Source organism: Echiichthys vipera (genome assembly GCF_963691815.1).
Source record: "Echiichthys vipera genome assembly, chromosome: 12".
NCBI classification, from domain to species: Eukaryota; Metazoa; Chordata; class Actinopteri; order Perciformes; family Trachinidae; genus Echiichthys; species Echiichthys vipera.
In genome coordinates, this window is record NC_139837.1 from 10121592 (window position 1) to 10142781 (window position 21190).

General features: G+C 41.1%; 1 protein-coding gene across 2 annotated transcripts; it reads left to right on the forward strand.

The window, feature by feature from the left end:
- The first annotated feature begins 2775 nt into the window (after window positions 1–2775).
- On the forward strand, window positions 2776–20923 carry keap1a (kelch-like ECH-associated protein 1a). 2 transcript variants are annotated; one of them, XM_083924071.1, is made up of 12 exons: window positions 2776–3001; window positions 9139–10012; window positions 11065–11264; window positions 11440–11596; window positions 12865–12957; window positions 13301–13447; window positions 13581–13687; window positions 14479–14608; window positions 14872–15068; window positions 17752–17957; window positions 18770–18946; window positions 19971–20923. In XM_083924071.1, exons 2-12 carry the CDS (start codon window positions 9800–9802, stop codon window positions 20147–20149), a joined length of 1806 nt encoding a protein of 601 aa, XP_083780197.1. In that variant the 5' UTR covers window positions 2776–3001; window positions 9139–9799; the 3' UTR covers window positions 20150–20923. The 2 variants fall into 2 exon arrangements, with proteins under 2 accessions (XP_083780197.1, XP_083780198.1); XM_083924072.1 differs by lacking the exon at window positions 2776–3001 and adding an exon at window positions 7958–8031.
- The last annotated feature ends 267 nt before the right edge of the window (window positions 20924–21190 follow it).

The window sequence follows — 21190 nt, forward strand, 5'->3', positions numbered from 1 at the left end:
GTGTTCAGTGTGGATATCTGCCAAGGGTGTGGCTTGTCACCTCTTCTATTGTTTGAGACACTCATGGACAGGATATGTCATCTGAGGTCTGGCTGTGTTTGATGTGGTCTAGGATGAGCACTTACATGTCTAAGAACCAGGTCCCAAACAAAAACCAGGTGAGGTGAAGGGGAGGGAGAGGGCAGTTACTCTGAGTGGAGGGGTATATGTATGTTTAGGGACAAAAAGATCAGGAGCACAGTGGAAATAAGCCCTTAAGCTTTTTTTTTTCTTCCTCAGAATAATCGTTTTAAATTCATATATTTTTAAAGAAGGTTCTGCCTGTCAAACAAGTAAATTCTCTTAATCACACCAGTCAACAGAAAGGGGATTATTAATTCAAATTTTGCAATAGACCATGGAGAGGAACAACTTATCTTGACATCCGACACTGTGAAAACCATGTATCTCCAAAACAACGACTTTACATGAAGATGAACAGCTCTGTTTTCAGATTTGTGGCAATTTATTTTCAGATAATCCAACTGGTCTTTAAATATTTTTCCTCAAAGCAATTTCAGTCAAAAGCAACCGGACTTGGTTATTTGTCTAGGAAGACGTTTCACCTCTCATCCAAGAGGCTTCATCAGTTCATGTACGCAACAAACCAGGTCTCGACTGGTCTTTAAATAGTTTATGGATCTTAAGAAGTAGGGGGGGAATTTTCTTGACCCACAAAATCTTTCAGGTAATTTGAAAGATAAAACATCTCTATACTTGGAGATACATGGTTTTTATTGGATGATGTGGGAAAAGTTATTCTTGATCTTAGTAGTTTGACAAAATGATCTCAGCTAAAGGTTACTACACTCACTAGGTGCTTTCAACTGCATCTTATGGTCTTCATCAGCAAGTGGAGTTGGATTTTTATTTTTTAAATGTCTCCAATGTCAAGAACGAACTTTCAGGCTCAAGTTTTAAGCCAACGTGGACACAAGGTCCAAGCAGCCCACTGCATGACTCAGCAATATCCATCCACTGATGAAGACCAGAGAAAAGCTAGTAAGATGACCTTGAGTGAAGAATGGCTTTTTTTCCAAACAACTCACCAGTATTTACTCCAAACTTCACTAAGACGTCCTCATAGATGGAGATGGTTTTTCTGTCTGCACCCTTGCCGACTCCTTATGGGGGATTTCCAGGGGGGACTGCGCGGGGGACCCTCGGGAGACCTGTAGGCTCGTATGAAGGATTACATCTCCCAGCTGGTCTGGTAAAACCTGGAGATCCCCCATACAGGAGGAGCTGGAGGAAAGAATAAGGGCTCCTCTGTATTTACGACAGGTGGGTAGAAACTTGATGAACAGATTCTCTGATCTGCTAATTTTCAGGGTACAGTGAGCACATTTCACACAACAAAAGTATACATTTATACAGCAGTTACACTTCCAGAACAATGGATGATAATTACTTTTGGAAGTGGAAAAATGAACCGGTTGTTTGCCCTCAATTCTCCTTTTTGAAAACAAACTTTGGAGTACGGGAGAGTGGATGTCTCCCCAACTGTGGAAGCAGGTGTTTCTTTATATGTGCATACAAGAAATTGCACTTTGGCAGGCTTTCATGGTGCTTTATGGATTTCTCTCCACCATTGGAAGTGGAGTCAAAGACAGATTTTACTGAATGGATGAATTGAAATCTGATCACAAGGATTACATTCATTACCAGGGTAGTTTTTTAAAGAAAGAAAATAGGAAGTGAATATGTATTATAGTGAAAATATGCTTCCCCATTTGGCTGTATTCCAGCTGTATCTTATTTGTATTTTTATATTTATTTATGTGCCCTGATCTGCTGTTTTATTCATTTTTCATTACTTGTTCTGTTACAAATGATTTACTGCACTGTCTTGTGTTACAATACATGTTGGAAAGGTTAATACAATTTTTTAAAAAGCAAATACGCCTACTTGTGTCACTATATACTCCAAAAAGTGGCACTGAAAAGTAATTTAACAGTGACTTTATCATACTCAATGGTGCTGTTTGCTGAATAATCTTCCTATATGGGTCTGATCTCATAACTTTCACATGGGATATAGTTTCAGAAGTTGATAAATTATCTAATTCTTTCTTCACAGCATGTGCAATATTACTTTTTAATACATCAGTATCAGCAGTACTTTTATTGTTATTATCCAGCACTGGTGTTAACAACTCCATATAGCCTGCACTTTACATATCTCACTATAGTTATTGATGGTGTTATACTTTTCTAGCAATCTCTGGCACAAGAATTTCCTTCAGGAAGTTCTTTTTTATTGGATGTTATCTTACATGTGATTATATAAAAGATAACATGGATATCACTATCAGCCAAGATTATTAATCAGGGCAGAAATGAAAGGGGTAGATCCAGAGTTTGTTTTATCATTTTCTCCATGAATCATCAAACTTCCTGTGTGTGTGTGTGTGTGTGTGTGTGTGTGTGTGTGTGTGTGTGTTTTTAGATATTATCGTGCTGTAGTGCGCCTTTAGTAGTGTGTATCTATCTGTGCAGTTATAGCCCAATAATAATTCCTACATGTGTCATGCACTGGCCGAGCTTCGCTTTCAGTTTGAGGAATGCCTCTCCTGACATGTTGCCCTGCGGGTCTCTGTACATGCGTACTGCCCGTGCTGTGTGTGCAGTGTAGGGCTGCTCCAGAAGTTGCAGAGTCATGTTGATGCATAAATTCCTCCCTGACGCCGCAGCGGTAGCGGCAGTCCTTTTGGAAGAGTGCCCGCGGCGACGCAGAGCAGCAGCGGCGGCGGCGGCGGCGGCACTCACAGCTCCACACATTTGGAGCCCTTCAATGTAAAGAGCTGCACATCTGCCAAGTTCCCGGATAGGACGGACATCTTCAGCCAGCGACACCGGGGCCGGGAAAGACCTCCTCGGGTCGGACAAGTCGCGCGGAAACTCCCCGAAGTGAATTTCTGTGTTGTTCTCATGTGATACGGAGTTCAACAGCTGCCACTAGGTGAGTGACTGTGCGGCTCTTTTAGGCTCAAAAGTGTCGGTTTCTTGCGGGGAGAGTGGACGCGCCCTGTGGAGAAATCACGGTGTTCAGACGGGGTCGGTCGCGCTTTCTCCCAGCAGCGCTCGTGACACAGCGGGCTACTTGTTACCGTGTCGCGGTAACAGCTGTGTGTTTGTGCGGGCACGGACACGCAGAGATATCCGGTAGTTTGTTTTACTTCAGTGGTCGACCACTCCGTTTGTTACGGTAGCCTCGTGCGCAGACTCGTAAAGGGGAATTGAAACTTTCAACTGTTGTGTTCACGCGCCGTCATTCACACAAATGAGTAAAAAGGAATTTATTAAGTTTCTCAAACAGCCCAAACAACTAGTCAATACATAATATGGTCAGAAAATTAATCTCTGGCAATTGATATAATCAACTAAACGTTAAAATGATGCTTTACCTTGCCCATATTTGTGTCTGACCAACAATCCAAAACCCAGAAAGATTCAGTTTATCGTCTTTTTTAGACAGAGAAAAGTAGTTAATCAGCATTTTTTTTAAAATAATTGAATCATTGTTTCAGTTCTTTATACGATAGACATCCTGTTGGAAAATATAGCCTCATCCAGTATCACTCATCGTCAAGGAAGAGGATGAAATACCTTCACAAAGACACTGAAGCTGAAACAATCAGTCGATTCATCAGTTACTCAGCTGATTGACAGATTTACATCATCTTTATTTTTTTCAAAGCAAAAATAAATGCACTGGCTCTTGTTTCTTCTATCATAGTAGACTTCAAACTGTTGATCTGACCAATCAGGTGAAGCCAGCTTGGGTTATGGAAATGGGAGAAATGAGTGGCAGGTGAATCTGCATTGAAAATATTCATGAGTACAACACGGTGCAATGAGAATATTCCAGTATTGTCTTTGTTGCATTGCATGCGTCAAAACAACAACACATCTGTTCAGCAGCTCTGTGCAGTGACTGTTTATTATTTCTAATATGGTGCGTTTGTGGTCAGGAAGCAGCGTGGGGCATTTTAAAGTCAACATTCTAGGGTGTTATTTAAGTTATTTAGGGTGCAGCACTTGGTTGAAGATGCTGACCATCAGATGTCTTCTGAGTAGGCTTTTTAACTTTTTAATTCCCTCAATATCAACAACTATATCATCCTATATTCCTCGTATATGATGTTTAAAAAAACAGCACATGTCATCAGCAAACTTTGACCCCGTCAGGGCAGCTGGAAGATGACATGGCAGAAGAGCTTGTGTCAGATCTGCTGTTAGGAAACATTGCAAAAGACGTGCGGTCAATACAGCTCAGCAGTTTTAGAAAACATGTTGTCAAAGGTTAAGAACGTCTTCCCTTCTTCATACAAAGTCCTGTAGTATGTTGTATGTTCAGGTTAAACGCTGACTGCACAGGCTGACGTGTCCCAGACAGATGCACTGTACCATCTGCCAACAGAAACAGTCTGTAAATGGTTAACCCTCCCGCTCTCTGCCTCTCTTGTTATTTCTTATAAATTCTGGGCTAAGCCAGGCCTGTGATTTATGAAAAACAGACAGTTTTGATGCCAAAACTGACACGTTAGAATGATTTTCTTCTATAATCCTGTTCTTTTTAGTGTCTCAAAAGTACAAATTTCCTCTGGTTGAGCGCCACACATCTTCCTGGAAACATACACCAACTGAATGAAAGACACATTTTCAGTATCAATGAAGCCCCGGTAATCTGCATGGTCTTATTCTCACTTCCAAACAGCCATTCAAAGAAAACTAATGTGACAAAACCAAACAGTCCCACCTCCTACAGTGCTAACAGTCAGGACCTTGGTCAAACAAGCAGTGATAGATGAAATCAATAAAGTGGTGAGAACTCGTGTCGTGTCCTCGCAGTGCTCTTGCAGGCTTGAGCAACGCTTTATATAGTAATAGTAGCCAAGCTCTACGCACTGTGTTTACACAGTAATTCACTGTTAACCCCCTTAAAGCCTGATCAGGAGAGTAGGACAGGCTGATATATCCAAGCACAATGGCCCTTTATGGAAAACTGAGCTCTGTTGTATTAATGACTCTCACTTCCGTTCTCTCACTCCCTCTCCCCCTTTGTAAATCTTCCTTCAGTGAAATGTAAAGTCATGCCACTCTTGCCATCTCCCACATTGTTTTTCCTCTCCCTCGTCCACTATGCTGCACTCAAAATCTCTCTCGCTCCCTTTTCCGTCTCACACTGTTGGTCATATGACCAGCAAACAGGCCGACTGACTGTAGGGCGAGAGGTGAGGGGAACAGATTTGATTGTGCAACTCTGCAGAGCTGAACTCCCTCAGTCCAAACCAGCAATAGCCTTCTTGTGTGCAGTAAAATACAGTATCTGATAGATACTGGTGTTACGGAAAACAAACGACGGTTATAAAATGAACACCCAACCGTCAGCTGCTGCACTAATTGCTGTGGTTCTCAAGGGGACAGCAGGGTTTGTCTCTTTCATGCTAAAAATGGATCTGCTGTTATTGATTCTAGGATCTTCTACTGCACTGTAGCTAATATATCAAATGTAGCAAACGGCAAAGTCAAGTCGGGTTTTTTTTTATGTAGCACATTTCATGCGACAGGCGTAAACTCAATGTGCTTCAGCAGAAGTCTTTTCTTGCTCTCCAGCTCAGTAGCTGATTTGTTCTGCCTTGAGCTGTGGCTGCGAGTTGACACTGAGGAATGTAGATAGTTCATGTCTGCGGAATATGCTCCAGGTTACTTTGCTGTGGTGTGCAAAGAGAGGCATTCTACAAGCTAAACTTTGTAGTGTAAAAACGTGTCGGTAATTCTCAGAAATTGCAATTAAATATAATAAAATATTTCAAACTGAGAACATAATAATAAGAAACGAGTGTAAGACAAATCATTTGTTGATCTTTATCACTAATCTAGAGTGTGTAACAGAAACACTGACAAATGATGCTGGCGACTGCGTGTCTGACCATCACATTTATAGGTGCCTCTCGATCATGTGAGGCCTCGTGCTTAAAGGTTGCTTATAGGTCCTCTTCAATGTAAAAGCTTGCCGTTTCTTCCTTCAGTATAATGTGGCTGAATCGAGTTGCAGTAAACAAATGCCAAAGATACAGTATGTTTGCGTAATGTCTGTATTATAGAGCACTGACAAGTTCATTTTTCAACAATTTCACATACGTATAACATATATTCAGTTATTTTCTAACCAAATTCAAGGATCCTTATCGTGAATGTGTTTACCTTGGTATCACCAGCTTATTAATCTGCGCTCTCTCAGTTAATTTTTGATTTCCAAGGGGCGTTAACAATAGTGTCGACCAAAATGCTTCTAGATGCAACTGGATAGACCTACAACCAATCAGAGCCATGAAACATCAGTGCTTGCAAAGTGGAAAACAATTCACACATCCATGTGCAGCACAGGGAGTAATTTGGGGTTCACTGTCCTGCCCAAGTACACTTCAACAAGCAGACCGGAGGAGAGATCGGGCATCGAACGGCCGATCTCTCGAATGGAGAATTACCCACTCTTCCTCAGAGCCACAACCACCCCCATGCACCAAGCATGGCCCAGATTAACACCACAATCACGTAGCCGGTTCATAGTTTGGTCATAAATAACCAATTCTCTTGCCGTTCTTTGACAGAAGTTCCTGAATTTTGTTGTCTTTCCAGTAAGACATTTCCGTTGGTATCTTTCATAGACTGTATAAAAAATGGACTTAGCATCTCCGTCGAGGTCCGTTTTCTCAACTCGATCCTATTGTACTCAACTATGGGAGTCGTCATCTTGTCAGACTTTCACTCCGCCTCATTTCCTCTTACCAAAAAAGGGCATTGATTTGACGTAGGGGGGAGGGAGATACGTTCATCTAGCTGACGTTTACCTCCGAGGAGAAGTGAGTGCCAGCAGCTAGCTGTCACTCAAAAGGACACGCACGTAATTATTCATAAACTTTAACCTCCAATAAAATAAAAAACTAGCCTGGTAAAAAATAATTCACCCCCTTCTGCGTTGTCATAGAGATATGACCTTAACACACAAACTAGAATGTTTTTTGTACCAGGCCTTAAACAGGTTTAATTATGCTCTGAAAACAGCCTGTTTAACATGGGGGTCAATAAGAAACTGCTCTATTATAAAACCTGCCCCTAGTGGACACTCAGAGAACTGCAATTTTTGGCACTTCCTTATTGGCTCAACCAGGAAGTCGCTGTGGTGGGGGCTTGGATTCTTGGGTAAATCGCCCCTCTTCTTCACCCTCTGATGTTTGTTTTCTTCTGGTTTCGTGCGAGCCGCATGATGGAAACGCCAACAACACGGCCATTGGGCTCAATCAGGCATCACACAGACTTTTATGCTAGTTTGCTGGAAAGTTTTGATGTCTGATCCATCTATTTCCGACATTTAGGTTCTCACACACAGCTCCTCTGGGTAATGTCTGTAATTTCATGTGTGCACAAGGGCTTATGCTAACTGTTGAGAGTGTGTCACTTGTACTGAGGGGGTTTTAAGGGGTATATTAAAAACTTTTAATTTGTGCTTTGCTAGAGACAAGTACACCATATATATCCATATACAGTAATTACATCACGTCTTCTACAGGTGCCTGAGTGGAATGATAAATGTCTTTTAATGAAACTGTCAAAAACATGTCTGAACTCATTTTCAGTTCTTAATTTTATATTTTTTTATTTTAGAATTATCAACAATGAATGCAGATATGCAATCCTTCAGATTCAGTCAGACATGTCACAATACGAGTTGTTTGTTTAATTCACTGCTTTTTCATTGCGTCAGAGACAGGTAATTGCTATCTGTGGGTTCTTGACATTTACTAAGTTTATATAGACGGTCAAACAGGTTCCAGTCATCACAGAGATGACACCAGCCATGCTTTGAAATAAGGGAGTGGTTTTATTTCTTTAGTTCAGAAAATAGGAACAGAAGATAAGTAGGAACATAGAAGTGAATGTAGGGAAACAGTGCAGTGGTTGGTCAGCGACAGCTCCTGGAGTCTGGTAGGAATTCATTCATTCCTTGTGTTGCTTTAAATAGAGTGAATGTGTGTTCTGGATATGGTTATCATCCGGCTGCTGTCTGCAGAGTCTCAGTCACTCCTCTGTGACTCACTCAGTTTGAGTGTGACTACCAACAGCATTTTGTTGTGAGCTTTTCGAAGAGGCGAGGAAGGAAACGAAAGTTTTAACTGGTCCCGATTAACAAATTATAAGTCTTATTTTTGAAAGGCTGGACCCGCTCTTTGAGGTCCTGTGATGTAAACTGTAATTATTGATCATTTTCTTTATCTATGAATCTTACACCTGTTTTCTTGATGAGTCGATTTACGGTTTGGTCTCTAAGATAATGAAAACTGCCCATCACATTGTCTTAGAGCAAACGTTGACGTCATCAAATGTCTTGTTTCGTCCGACTTATAATCCAAAACTCAAAAAAACGATTCAGTATACTTCAATGTAAGAGGATATCCTCACATTTGAGAGATTAGCGCCATCAAATGGTTGGTGTTTTAGCTTAAATGTGACTTGAATGGTTATTCTATTATCAAAATATTGTAGCTGCAAATTCTTTTTCAATCAATTGACTAATTGTTGCAGTCCCACTGTGATCTTGTCTTGATAAAATGTTTCTGGTATAATAATAAATGCTATGTACATACCCTGTCAAATGAGGATGTTAAAAATGCCATTCAGTGTTTTAAAGTGTCATTCCGAAGAGGTAACATTTTGCTGAGTTCAGACTATAACGTAGAGCTTCCCTTTAACTTATATCTTATCTTTAGAAATGACGTAAAAATGGCAGAGCATTAATTCAACATGATCTATTTCAAACATGTAAATGAGAATATTATACTCTGAATATTTTCCTGAATAAATCCTGACCATTTCCTCGGGGTTAAGCTGTGGCATAAAGCCGTTCAACAGAATGTCTTTTCTTTTTCGGCTGCGACTCTGCGAGGAAGTGAAACTGTGAGTGTGTGACGCTCACACAGTCACACACCCACACATTCATATACATAAAACATAATTTCTGCACAAGATTTTGATTCCATAAGCTTCTTTTCAAACCTCTAAAAACTGAATCTGTTTCTTGTTCTGTGTTCGCAGGATAAGCATCACAACAGATGGGGTAAAAGAAATCCCTGCCAGGTTGCGCCCGATTGTGCAATTACACACATTTGCCAACCACTTCCCCTTTTTTTCCTGTTGAACACTAAAAGGCAGAAGGCCCTCTGAAATGTCAGAATGGATCACTTTCAAAATAAAAAATGGACCAACTGCGATTTAATGATCATGGTTTAATTCGTGCTTTGGCAACTTTCTGGTCCTAATTCAAAGGCTGTCAGTCATGTTGGAGCCTGGATCTGTGGATGAGGGAGTATTATGTTCACCATCAGTCTGCAAGTTTGTTTACCCGTGCAGAGAAACACATGAGGGGAACATATTTAATGTGACAACTGGATTTTTCTCTGGACTGCTTGCTCTGCCTGCTGGCCTTAGCCGGGATCACCAATGGATAGTACCATTTCACTGTTCACAACCATAATTAATTGGGAAATGTCTACTCACTGATTAGACTTTCGTGTCAAATTTGAGGCAAAATGGAGGAACTAAGGACATCTGCTCACCGGAGCTTCAAAAACCAAAGGAATTTCCCCTGTTGAAAGTCTGACCCCGATGGGATAAGAACTAAAAACTCTGAACTGTACAAGGCCGTAAGACTGAACAGGTAGTTCCTCAAAAAAATCTGGAGGACCTCTCCCCCAGAATGCATTGCCCCATGAGGAAGAAACGTCTCACACGTGACTCTGATTTCTCGGCTATCGCGGTTCCCTCGATGGATGGGTCTGGGTATCTTGACTACACGGTCGAGACCCACGCCTCCAGATCCCTCGAGGTCATGGAGGAATTCAGAAGGCACGAGATGTTGTGTGACCTGGTGCTACATGTCACATACAAGGAAAGGACAGTGGACTTCAAGGTGAGACACCCAACTGAATGACGAACTCATCTATTCAATTAAAGGGATAGTTTGGATCTTTGGAAGTGGCATTGTATGAGGTAGTTATCCATAGTGGTGTATTACCAGTAGATTGCTGTCTGTAGGCATGTACTGCTGTGGACGGGGCCTCACAGCAAAATGTTATTTATCCACCTAAAAAACTCAATATCTGTTTAAGGTTTGTGCTAGAATATTTTCATCTCTTTACCTCTAGATAGCACTTTCCAACGGGGGAACTGAGGCCGTTCTTTGCCATCTCTAAAGTCACCAGACTCCTTTGACAAAAAGTCATTTTACCTTGCAGAGCACGGGAGTTTCTGACGTACTGCTGCCTCGATCAGTTCATTTGTTTGTTAATTTTATTAGCTCCTAACCCTTTTAAACCACCAAAGTCACACAATAACCAAACAGAGTAACCATTCGAGGAAGCGGTAGACCAGCAACTGCTGTGTTCTGCAAGGTAAAATGACTGTTTTTGTCAAAGGGATCTGGTGGCTTTGAAGACAGCAAAGATGGAGATGGCTTCAGGTTGCCATCAGAAAGGATTGCAGAATGGCAACATAAATCAGTGAAAATAATAGTGTACACTTATATAGATGTTTTTTGTTATATTTTTTAGGTGGGCCTGTTTTTTTTATTGGCTGAAATACATTAGTTCTGTGTTGGTACTCCTGTCTGTTTCTCCCAACTGGGGGCGTGCCGTCCGCCATCTACTGTAGGTAATACACTGACTATGGATAAATGCTTTATACAACAAGACTTCAAAAGATCCAAACAATCCCTTCAAAAAGTTTCTGTAAAAATGCAAAAACTTACTAGCACAGTATAGAGCAACATTCAACATACAACTGAATACGTCAATAAATAGTGTTTTGGTAACTTTTTTGATTAAAGCCTGCAACATAAAGCGTAATTCTTCACAATTTACAGTATAATTTACATTACTGATACAGTATGCAGTCCTTTCCAGTCATTGGCCAAGTCTAGTGAATGCAGTGTTTCTGTAAAATCAATTACATGTCCCTTTTCAGGTGCACAAGGTGGTGCTGGCCTCCTGTAGCCCTTACTTCAGAGCCATGTTCACCAGCAGCTTCAAAGAGTGTCACGCCTCGGAGGTCACCCTGCGTGACGTCTGCCCTCAGGTGGTGGGAAGACTTATCGACTTTGCCTACACCTCCAACATCACAGTGGGAGAGAAGTGTGTGTTGCACGTTCTTTTGGCTGCTATGAGGTAAACATGCAGTATTTAAACATCAGCACACACACTTAATGTATTTATTCGGACACTCTTTTTTTCACGTCTCAGGATTTACTGGTTAAATACATCAAAATAACATTTGAATTATACTTTGAGAATTTAGAAAATGTAATACAATTTTCTTTCGTTTGCTGTTCTTTTTTGCAAGGTATCAGATGGAGGATGTGGCCAAGGCATGCTGCGATTTCCTCACTAAGCACCTGGAGCCCGCTAATGTCATCGGCATCGCCCGCTTTGCTGAGGAGATCGGCTGCACGGAGCTGCACCAGCGGAGTCGAGAGTATATCAATACGCACTTTAATGAGGTGACGTGCAAAATACAGCAAGCGCAAACACAAGTTATCCTTAGAAATAAAGTCGACACAGGTTTTCATGGAAGCTTATTTTATTCTCCATTGTGCTCTTTCTGTATGTTAAGCCAGTGTGCCACACAGTATAAGTGTGGATCAAAGTGGATGTGTTTTTCAGTAACACACTCCTGCCATGTTGTTCACACATGGGAAAAAGAAGGAAACCACTGAAAATGTTGAAGTGATTTTCACCAAAATCGACAAGAGAAGCACTTTGTTTATCATCCCTTCAAGTTTTCTCTCACACCAGGTGATAGTTGTGGATTTTTTGGTGAAGGAGAATCGACTGCAACTTTATGACCGCTGAAAAATAAAATGTCCAACTATTTAACTTTAAAACAAACATAGGTCGTTTGCTAGCGACCCATTTTTCCCTCACAAGATGAGTGATAATTTTTGTTATTGTGTAATTTTATATTATTCACCATTGTGAGCAGCCATCTCTTGTCCATCTCCTCCACTTGCTCTCTGTAGTGAAGTAACTCCGTCTTTGTAACATCCAGCTCTGCTCTTAAACCCTCAACTGAGTTCTACTGAGATTGCACTTTGCTTTCTCTTGCTGCCAGTCTGTTCTCCATCAACCTTAGCTCCTCCACTGTAGCTCTCTGTGCTCCCAGCTCAGCACTGATGTCAGACTGTGAGGCCAACTCTGCCTGAACCAAAGCCCCTGACAGGCAGAGGGTCAGCAGCAAAGCCGAGGCACTCTTCATTCTGTCTGTAGATCTTGTAGATGTTGATTGACCCCACAAAGCAGGCAATAAATCACCAAAGAAGCTACAGAACATTGCAGTTTCTTTGCATTTTCAGTGCATAGCTAATTCGTCACGCCTTGGTAAATCCAATTGGTTAATATTCTGTTTGTATCTTGCTGTGCGCATGTGATATGATTACTGTCGGATCAGTACAGCTGCGGTGTTTAAACGGTCGCCTGAACCAAGGTCAGGTCATTTTCGGTTACATCACAGCATCAGTACTTTGTGCCAATACATTGCACAGGTTTTCATTTTCCCTGTCGTTTTTTTAAAATAATGGAAGCTATCTTTTTTTAAGTGTGGGAATGCTCCCATCTGTCTCTTTTCTGTAATTCGTGGCTCTAAGACCTTCCTACCAGCTCACATTAATCACTGAAAAATCAAATCCAATCCGAAAAAGTACTAAAATGTGCATATTCAGTTGTCAGATGCCTTTTATCTGACCATGCTCTTGTGTCCCTCCCTTCTTAGGTGACCAAAGAAGATGAGTTCTTCAGCCTCTCTCACTGCCAGCTGCTGGAGCTCATCAGCCAGGACAGTCTCAAGGTGCTCTGTGAGTCTGAGGTGTGTGTGGCATTAAATGAACTCATTCAACATATTGCAATCATTTTATGTTCCACCTTTTTGCTGAAACCCTGTTTTCAACTCATATAATGTATTTGTTGTTGAATTCTATTAGTGAAAGCGTCCTTTGTTTTGATTGTGCATGTCTGTTGTTGTGACTGACAGCTAAATCATTAATTAGAGACACGGGGCTTGGGCAGCTCACAGAAAGGGTAGAAGTCAAGGAAACTTACAGCAGATCGTATCTGAATCATTCAAATTTTAAATTTGTGCTCTAAAGTCAAAGTCTACCCCAAGAAATCTGGACAGTCCAACTTAACATGTGTGAATGAATCCATGTCAGGTGTATAAGGCCTGCACAGACTGGGTCCGCTGGGATATGGAGGGTAGGTCTCAGTACCTGCATGCCCTCCTGAATGCGGTTCATATCTACGCCCTGCCTCCTAAGTTCCTAAAGAACCAGCTCCTCTCCTGCCCCATCCTCAGCAAGGTAAAAAGACAGCGTTGCTTTTATGTTTTCTGGTTATGGAAATGAATGGATAGATGAGGAAGACATGTCATGAGTTTCAATAGTTACCCTCACTTTACTAGTTGTCATTGTCTGCACTTTCTTTCAACCCCAGGCCAATTCCTGTAAGGACTTCCTGTCTAAAATCTTCCAGGATATGACACTGAGGAAGCTACCTCCTGCACCTAACCGCGGAACTCAACTCATCTATGTGGCCGGGGGGTACTTATCTCATATAGTTTCCTCAACAGCATTGCTTTGTTCTGCAATGCATTGCCAGTTGCATACTTATTGTAAGACATATTTCTCTGACGTTGATAATCAAAAACTGATTATGAGAACACTTTGTGCTGGACTTCACTGCTCACACTTTATGGCATATATGTAAATCAGTGAGCTGTGTTCACAGCATAGATGTCCACTTGTGAGACGAAACATAAAAGCACCTCATGGATCTAGAAAGTGTGTTAGTCTGCCACCCAGTGGCCGATAGGAGGTCGTCTACTCTGTCTTCCCTACAGAGGTGACCTGCTATTTTGTAAGCCCTTGATTTATAGTGGCATACTGCATGTTGACCTAATTTCCTCTGTCATAAGGCACAGGTGGGGTTTTTACCAAAGTGGAAAGCTTAAAAGTAGCATTATGATTTCATATGGATTGTGATGCTTGATTTGTTTTGTTTTTTTATTTGAGTTTGTTTTTTACCAGTAAAAAGCAGCATCATTAATTTAAGTAATTTGGCATACTGCTGCAATAAAAGCACAGATACAAACAGGGTGTGAAAAGTGTTTTTAACTGACATGAAAAGAACCGTTTTGGTTTTCACATGAACCAAAATGCACCATTAGTTTTCAAACCCTGTTGTGCATGCATACTTTTATTAGAATAATAAGCCAGTGCCCTTTTCTCATGGGTCCTTCTCTGCTGTGTACTAAATGTGCTTTTTAAAGAATGCGTTTAAAATCAAGAGAACATTTTAGTGCAAAACTCACCGTTTCCTTGTGTCCGTTCAGATATCGGCAGCACTCACTGGCCTCCATGGAGGCTTATGATCCCAGGAGGAATGTGTGGCTAAAACTGACTGACATGGGGTCTGCATACAGTGGTCTGGGGGCCTGTGCGCTATTTGGACTGCTCTACACTGTAAGTTGCACTAGTTGTCTGATAAGACTAATAAAATGCCATTATAAAAACAAAAATAAGACATGAGAAACACAAAACTGGAAATTGAAACACTGGTTTAGTGTTGTGCCACTGTCCTGCCATATTTCTGTGTATTCTGATATTTCACAGTGTAATTACTTTACCCACTTTCTTTTTCTCACTTTTCTTCTTCCACCTGTCAGTCCTGAATGGACGTATGTTTGCTATGACAAGTATAAGAGATCAACATAATCTCTGTTCAGGTTGGAGGCAGAAACATGTCGCTTCAAAACAACACAGAGTCCAGCTCCCTGTGCTGCTACAACCCAATGTCCAACCAGTGGAGCCAGCGGGCCTCCCTCAACATCCCCAGGAACAGGGTCGGGGTGGGCGTGGTGGACGGCTGCATCTATGCTGTCGGAGGCTCCCAGGGTTCCGCACATCACAACACGGTGGAGAGGTGAGACGTGTGCGAGGATTTATTTCTTTAATTAGGCACTCGACAAGTAATTTGATTTTAATGACATCTTATTTACTAGGATGAATGTAATGAGCGCGGATTCCTTCCCCTTACGCAGATAAAGTGCATTTACCTCAGCGTAAGTATGGATAATGGCATGAGAGAGATTAAATGAATAGTTGCCATTCAACCTAAAGAGCCGTCAAGGAGTTTGCAGGTATTCCTCTCAGCCTAATTAAACAACATGGGCTCTTTTAAAACATGTTGAGACACATCTCCCAGGAATGTCGATCTAGTGAGGAATGCTTTACATCTGTGTTGCTGCCGCCGCAGAGCAGGGAGGAGTTTTAATGCTGTTTCAAATCAGTCAACTCAGGTCGAGCCAAATGATGAGGATTCTTTTGATACTATTAGCTTTTTTGTGAAGTGTGCTTCAAATGTAACCTCAGTCCACTTTTTATATAGAAGGGTATTGATTTCTAAACAATGCGGGGTACATGAGAATAATTAGAGCTCCTCAGACGCCACTTGGAAGTTTTTGCATCTATTGAAATGAAAATTAAATGTGAAAACGCATCAAAGGAGAGCATTTATAGCGACAATGGTTGTCAGAAAAGGGCTCTGCTCCTGGGGATGCTTCCCAGATGAATCCGAGCAGCATGTAAACGATTCAACTGGGAGCTCTACCTCCTTGTTCAAGTGTGCTAAATTGAGATTACGTATTTTTACTTATCGTCGGAATTTGCCTCGCCGTGTGTAGTAATTTCAGGGTTCAGAGAACAGGGTCAGTGTCAGCACATCGACTCAAGAAGTGACTTGTATTTAGTGCTTTTCTCAAGGGCACTTTGCCAATGTTTGAGGGCAGGTGATGTCATATAAGGCACCCTCCTATCAACATTTTTCAGCTGGAATACACCCACTGCTGAGAGCTGATTTAATCATTAACCAGAGAACAGGCGGTCCAACTTGCCTCATCATGAGTCCTTTCTTCATATATCTCACATTCTTTGCATTTACATTTACATTGTTAACAGTATTGTCAACATGTTGGGAGATACACTTATTTACACTTAGATACACTTATTTGCTTTCAGTTAAACGATAAGATTAATATCACTGTCATATCTGTCATTTAAAATTGAGGCTACAGTAAGGAGGTGGGTAGCATGGAAACCCATAGGGGACTTTATTAGGATAATAATGTAAACTGTAAAAATTTAGACTGAAATTCCACAATAGCGTTATAATTTTTTCACATATGTAGGTTATTTGAGTTCAAATTAAAATGCAGCTATCCAATTAGCATTTTCACAATGAAAAATAGCATTTTCATTGGGCGTTGTATAACCATATTAAAATAAAAATGTAAAAGCTGTTTGACATTTAGTTTTCAAAGTTGTAGCCTGCTCACAGTGGACAATACTCAAATGTTAATCCAAATGTGTAAATTAAAATGTAATGTAAACAATGTAGCCTAATTTTCCATTGGTGCAAACATTATTTAAGTCAGCCTGTGAATGTTCTCATTTGTCCAGGTCATCGTTATCCCCAGAGCAATTTCAGTCAAAAACAACTGGACTTGGTTATTTGTCTAGGAAGACGTTTCACCTCATCAGTTACAGTTCATCAACTGATGAAGCCTCTTGGATGAGAGGTGAAACGTCTTCCTAGACAAATAACCAATTCCAGTTGTTTTTGACTGAAATTGCTTTGGGGATTATTTAAGTCACAATTAAAAATGAAAATGAAAGTGAAAATGTCGTTTGCTGTTTGTTACATTTTAATTTTCATGTTTAAATTATCATTTTAATGAATTTTCCTGTGGGCTTCCGTATGACTTAGAATAGCTTAGCATAAAGACCAAAGCCAAAACAGCAAGCTTGACTCAGTCCCAAGGTTAAAAAAGCTTGCACGGCATATTTTGTTTATCTAATCTATACAAAAAGGTCTAAAAATGTCACGTTGTATTTTCATTGCGGTTAAATAACAGCACCCTGCCAAGAAATAGTCAGGCAAATCACCCATTAAAACCACAATGTGTCATTTTTATAGTTCTGTTTTTGTACGGATTAAACAAACAAGAGGTATGTGTTAATTGTTGAGCTTTAGAGGTGCTGGCAAACAGATGTTTTTTAAACCTTCCGACTGAGCAAAGCTAGCTGTTTTCTCTACCTCCACTCTCTATGCTAAGCTAACGGTCTCCTGGCTGTTAACGGGCAGACACTATGAGTGTGATATCAATCTTCGCATCTTACTCACGGCAAGAAAGTGAAAAGCTTCTCTGGAAAAAAAGTCAAACTATTTCTTTAAACTCTTTTTTTTCAAAGAGCTTAAAAACTTGAGTGAACACTTCAGTATTCAGGGAGGTCTGTTGTTCTACAAAAACATGTGGACTCTCTGCTTTCCGTGGTGTTACAACCTCTTTGGCTTCAAATAAAGCTTGTCAATAGTTGCCAAACATGGTTGCCAGCTTAACCTAATCCACTTAAAGTTGACTGGCTCTTGTAGATTTAGAAGGTAGCTTCTCACAGCTGCTGGCCTCTGAATCATTTAAAGTTTTACAGCACTGCTACTTTTTGATTATTTTAATTGACTAATGTGTGTAGGTGTAATGACATTAGGAACTGTCAAGAGATTATCACATTGACTGCATACACTCACACAACTGCTGTATGATTTGCAGGTGGGATCCAGAGTCTAATCGCTGGTCCTTTGTTTGCCCGATGTCGGTGGCTCGTCTGGGTGCTGGAGTGGCGGCGTGTGGGGGGGCTCTGTATGTGGTGGGAGGATACGATGGGCAGAACCGCTGGAACACTGCTGAGAAATACCAGCCTGACACTAACACCTGGCACCAGCTGGCACCCATGAACACTATACGCAGTGGATTGGGTGAGTGTGTGTGTGTAATCCTGTCTTTACGAGAGCCAATCAGATTAAACAAATGAGTTACTATGTATTGATTAGTCTGCTGGTTCCCCGGGTCCTATGTTCCCCACTTTGTATGTGACCAGGACCCATGGGGCCCTTTTGTGAAAAAAAGGTCCAATGTTCCCCGCTTTGTATGCTACCGGGATACTATGTATTGATTAGTCTGCAGGTAGGCAGATTAAGGTCCTATGCTCCTCGCTTTTCACAGAAAGGGTCCTTTGTTCCCCGGTCTGTTATTTTTTCAACAATCAGTGCTGAATTTAACAGCAAATAGGTCTATGTAGACCCGAACACTACCCCGTAACCCTGACCCTAACCGCAACCCCTAACCCTGTCAAAATGATGAATTAAATCAGAGAAAGCATAGGCTTATGCGACCGGGGAACATACAACATACATACTGTAGAACATAGACTTTTCCCCAAAACATAGGTAACATGGGGATGACCCTAGAAAGTTCTGCTACCTTCAGACAGAGCAAGGCTAGCTGTTTCCCCCTACCTCCAGTCTTTATGCTAAGCTAAGCTAACAACTCTTGAATGTAGCTTCATATTTAACGGGCAGATATGAGTGTGGTTTCAAACATCTCATCTAACCTTCAGCAAGAAAGTGAATAAGCTTATTTCGGAGAAGTTGCCATTTTTTAGTTTTGATGCTAAGCTAGCCATTCACCTGTTCCTGATGTACATTTACGAGACAGAGCACTGATCTTCTCATCACACTCTCAGCATTTTTCCTAATCGTCTAACTATTCCTTCTGTCTGTCTTTGCAGGATTGGTGTGTCTGAACTCTCACCTGTATGCAGTAGGAGGGTATGATGGGCGGAGCCAGCTGTGTTCTGTGGAGCGTTACAATATAGCCAGGAACCAATGGGAGCCCAGGGCCTCCATGCAGTACTGCCGCAGTGCACACGGCGTCACAGTCCACCAGGGACGCATCTTTGTCCTCGGTCAGTTACATCACTAATCAATAAAAAAGAAAGTTGATACACCAGTTAAACACAACATGTACTGCAGAGCTAGAGGTACTCACAACCGCAAGACAATGAAGAAAATGAATCAACCACAGCTGTTGGTGGTGGTGATCGCACAATCACAAAAATATAAGATTAATGATTTTTTAGTCACACTAATAAGGTCACTGTGTGTTTCGCTTCATCGGGCTCATTGGGCGCTTTTTAAAAGGCAATTATTAGTTTATTTATATTTTTTCTATTTTTATATTTTTGTTAGTTAATTTTATGATATTGCTTTAAATTTTCCCTTTTTTATTACAATTAAAAAAAATTAATACATAATGTGTGTGTTGCTCCAAAGGTATTTTAAAATGCAGTTGTTGATGAAACTTGTATTGATTACTATTGATTGCCTCGAGTCTGGCCTTTTGTGTCCCCTCACTAATAAGTACATGAGCAGTTTCATTCATCTAAGCCCTTTATAGCTTCTCATTTTTGTGGCGTGCAGCCACTACGGCAGACACTTGTGTTTTATTATTATGAATTTGGTTATCAGTCTATACTCGAAAAACCTTTAATATCTCTTGTTTATGTCATGAGACTTGCAGTTCTGGTGCGGGTGAGCCTAAGAAGACTTTTAGATGATGTTTATGTATGTAGAAGCAATAATAATACAATACAGACTCGTTAAGCAGTCAGATAAATCTGATTAATTAATAGAACGTTGGGTCAGGAGGCTCAATGAGGCTCAATGACTCTGTGTTGTTCAATTAAATAGAGTAAAGCATGGTTCAAATGTTAAGAGTAAACAGATGAGCAGCAGGCAAATGAAACGTCAGATCGTGAAGAAATCGTAGATCAAAAAGTAAAAGTACAATAATTTACTCCTCATTATATTAATTGCTTAAAGTCCGAATCATTGAACAGTTCCCTAATTGGTTTATTAACAGCTCCATTAAACGTGTGTGTGTGTGTGTGTGTGTGTGTGTCTGTGTGTGTGTGTGTTTGTTCCATTCAGGAGGCTTTAACCAGCACGGCTTCCTGTCCAGTATCGAGTGTTACTGTCCAGAGAGGAACGAATGGACGTGCGTCAGCGACATGCCTGTTGGCCGTAGCGGCATGGGCGTTGCTGTTACCATGGAGCCCTGTCCCGGCAGCTTGCCAGAACAAGAGGAAGAGGAGGACGGAGCAACATGAGGATGAGGACGAAATCTGTTGAAATCTCAAGTGTTGAATCCGGTTTTGGAAGTGGTGCTGCTTTTCAAGCGAGGGTTAAGTGCATTCAATAAAAACATTCCATGATGAAAACTCCTCGTACACCCACGGCTCTCATGGATCTCATTTGTATCGCCCCGCGGAGTACTACAAGTTTGTATGGAAACGTTGAAGAGGAAGAATATTTCTACCATCTACTAGGGGGACAAGTGATACACACACAAAAAAAACTGGTAGCATGACAGTGACCTCGCAATGAACAAGGTGCTACAGGGCAGCTGTGGCTCAGGAAGTGGAGAGGGTCGTCCTTTTGATCACAAGGTTGGCGGTTCAATCTCTGCCTCTTCCTCTCTGCAAGTCGAAGTGTCCTTGAGCTAGACACTGAGCCCCAAGTTGCTTCTGATGGGCAGTCCAGCCCCTTGCATGGCAGCTCTGCCACCGTGTGTGTGCTCGTGTGTGTGTGTGTGAAATGTTAAATGATAATTGTAAAGTGCTAAAGGTAGAAAGGCACCATATAAATGCATTCCATCTACCAACAGATGTAATCTCGAATGATGGTACTATTTAATTAAATATGGCTATTCTTTAGCTCTTTGAATCTCCTAGTGTTACATTGTATTTGTTTCTTACAAAGTGAATGGTCGTCAGTGTCCTAACTTCTAGTTCATCTCTCTGTTGTATCTCTACCTCTGTCTGTGTAAATTAGCTCTTTTCTTGTGTTCACTTTATTTTGTGCCAATATAGTTCCACCCAAAGCTGCCAATTTTTATTGTAATTCGAGGGGGGGGGGGGGTGTGTGCATTCGACATCTTATTTTGTGTTTCTAAAATAAAGTTAATCAAATGTGGATTTCTGCGCCATATGTTCCTCAATGCAAGCAAATGTGTTTTTACTGACCTCTTGTGATCTCAATTATTAGGATGCATCCACTCCAAGTGTGTAGCCCTAATATGTAACAACATATGCACCACCACTAGATGGTGGGATACGTCCAAAAACAGCTGCACACAGCAACATAGAAAT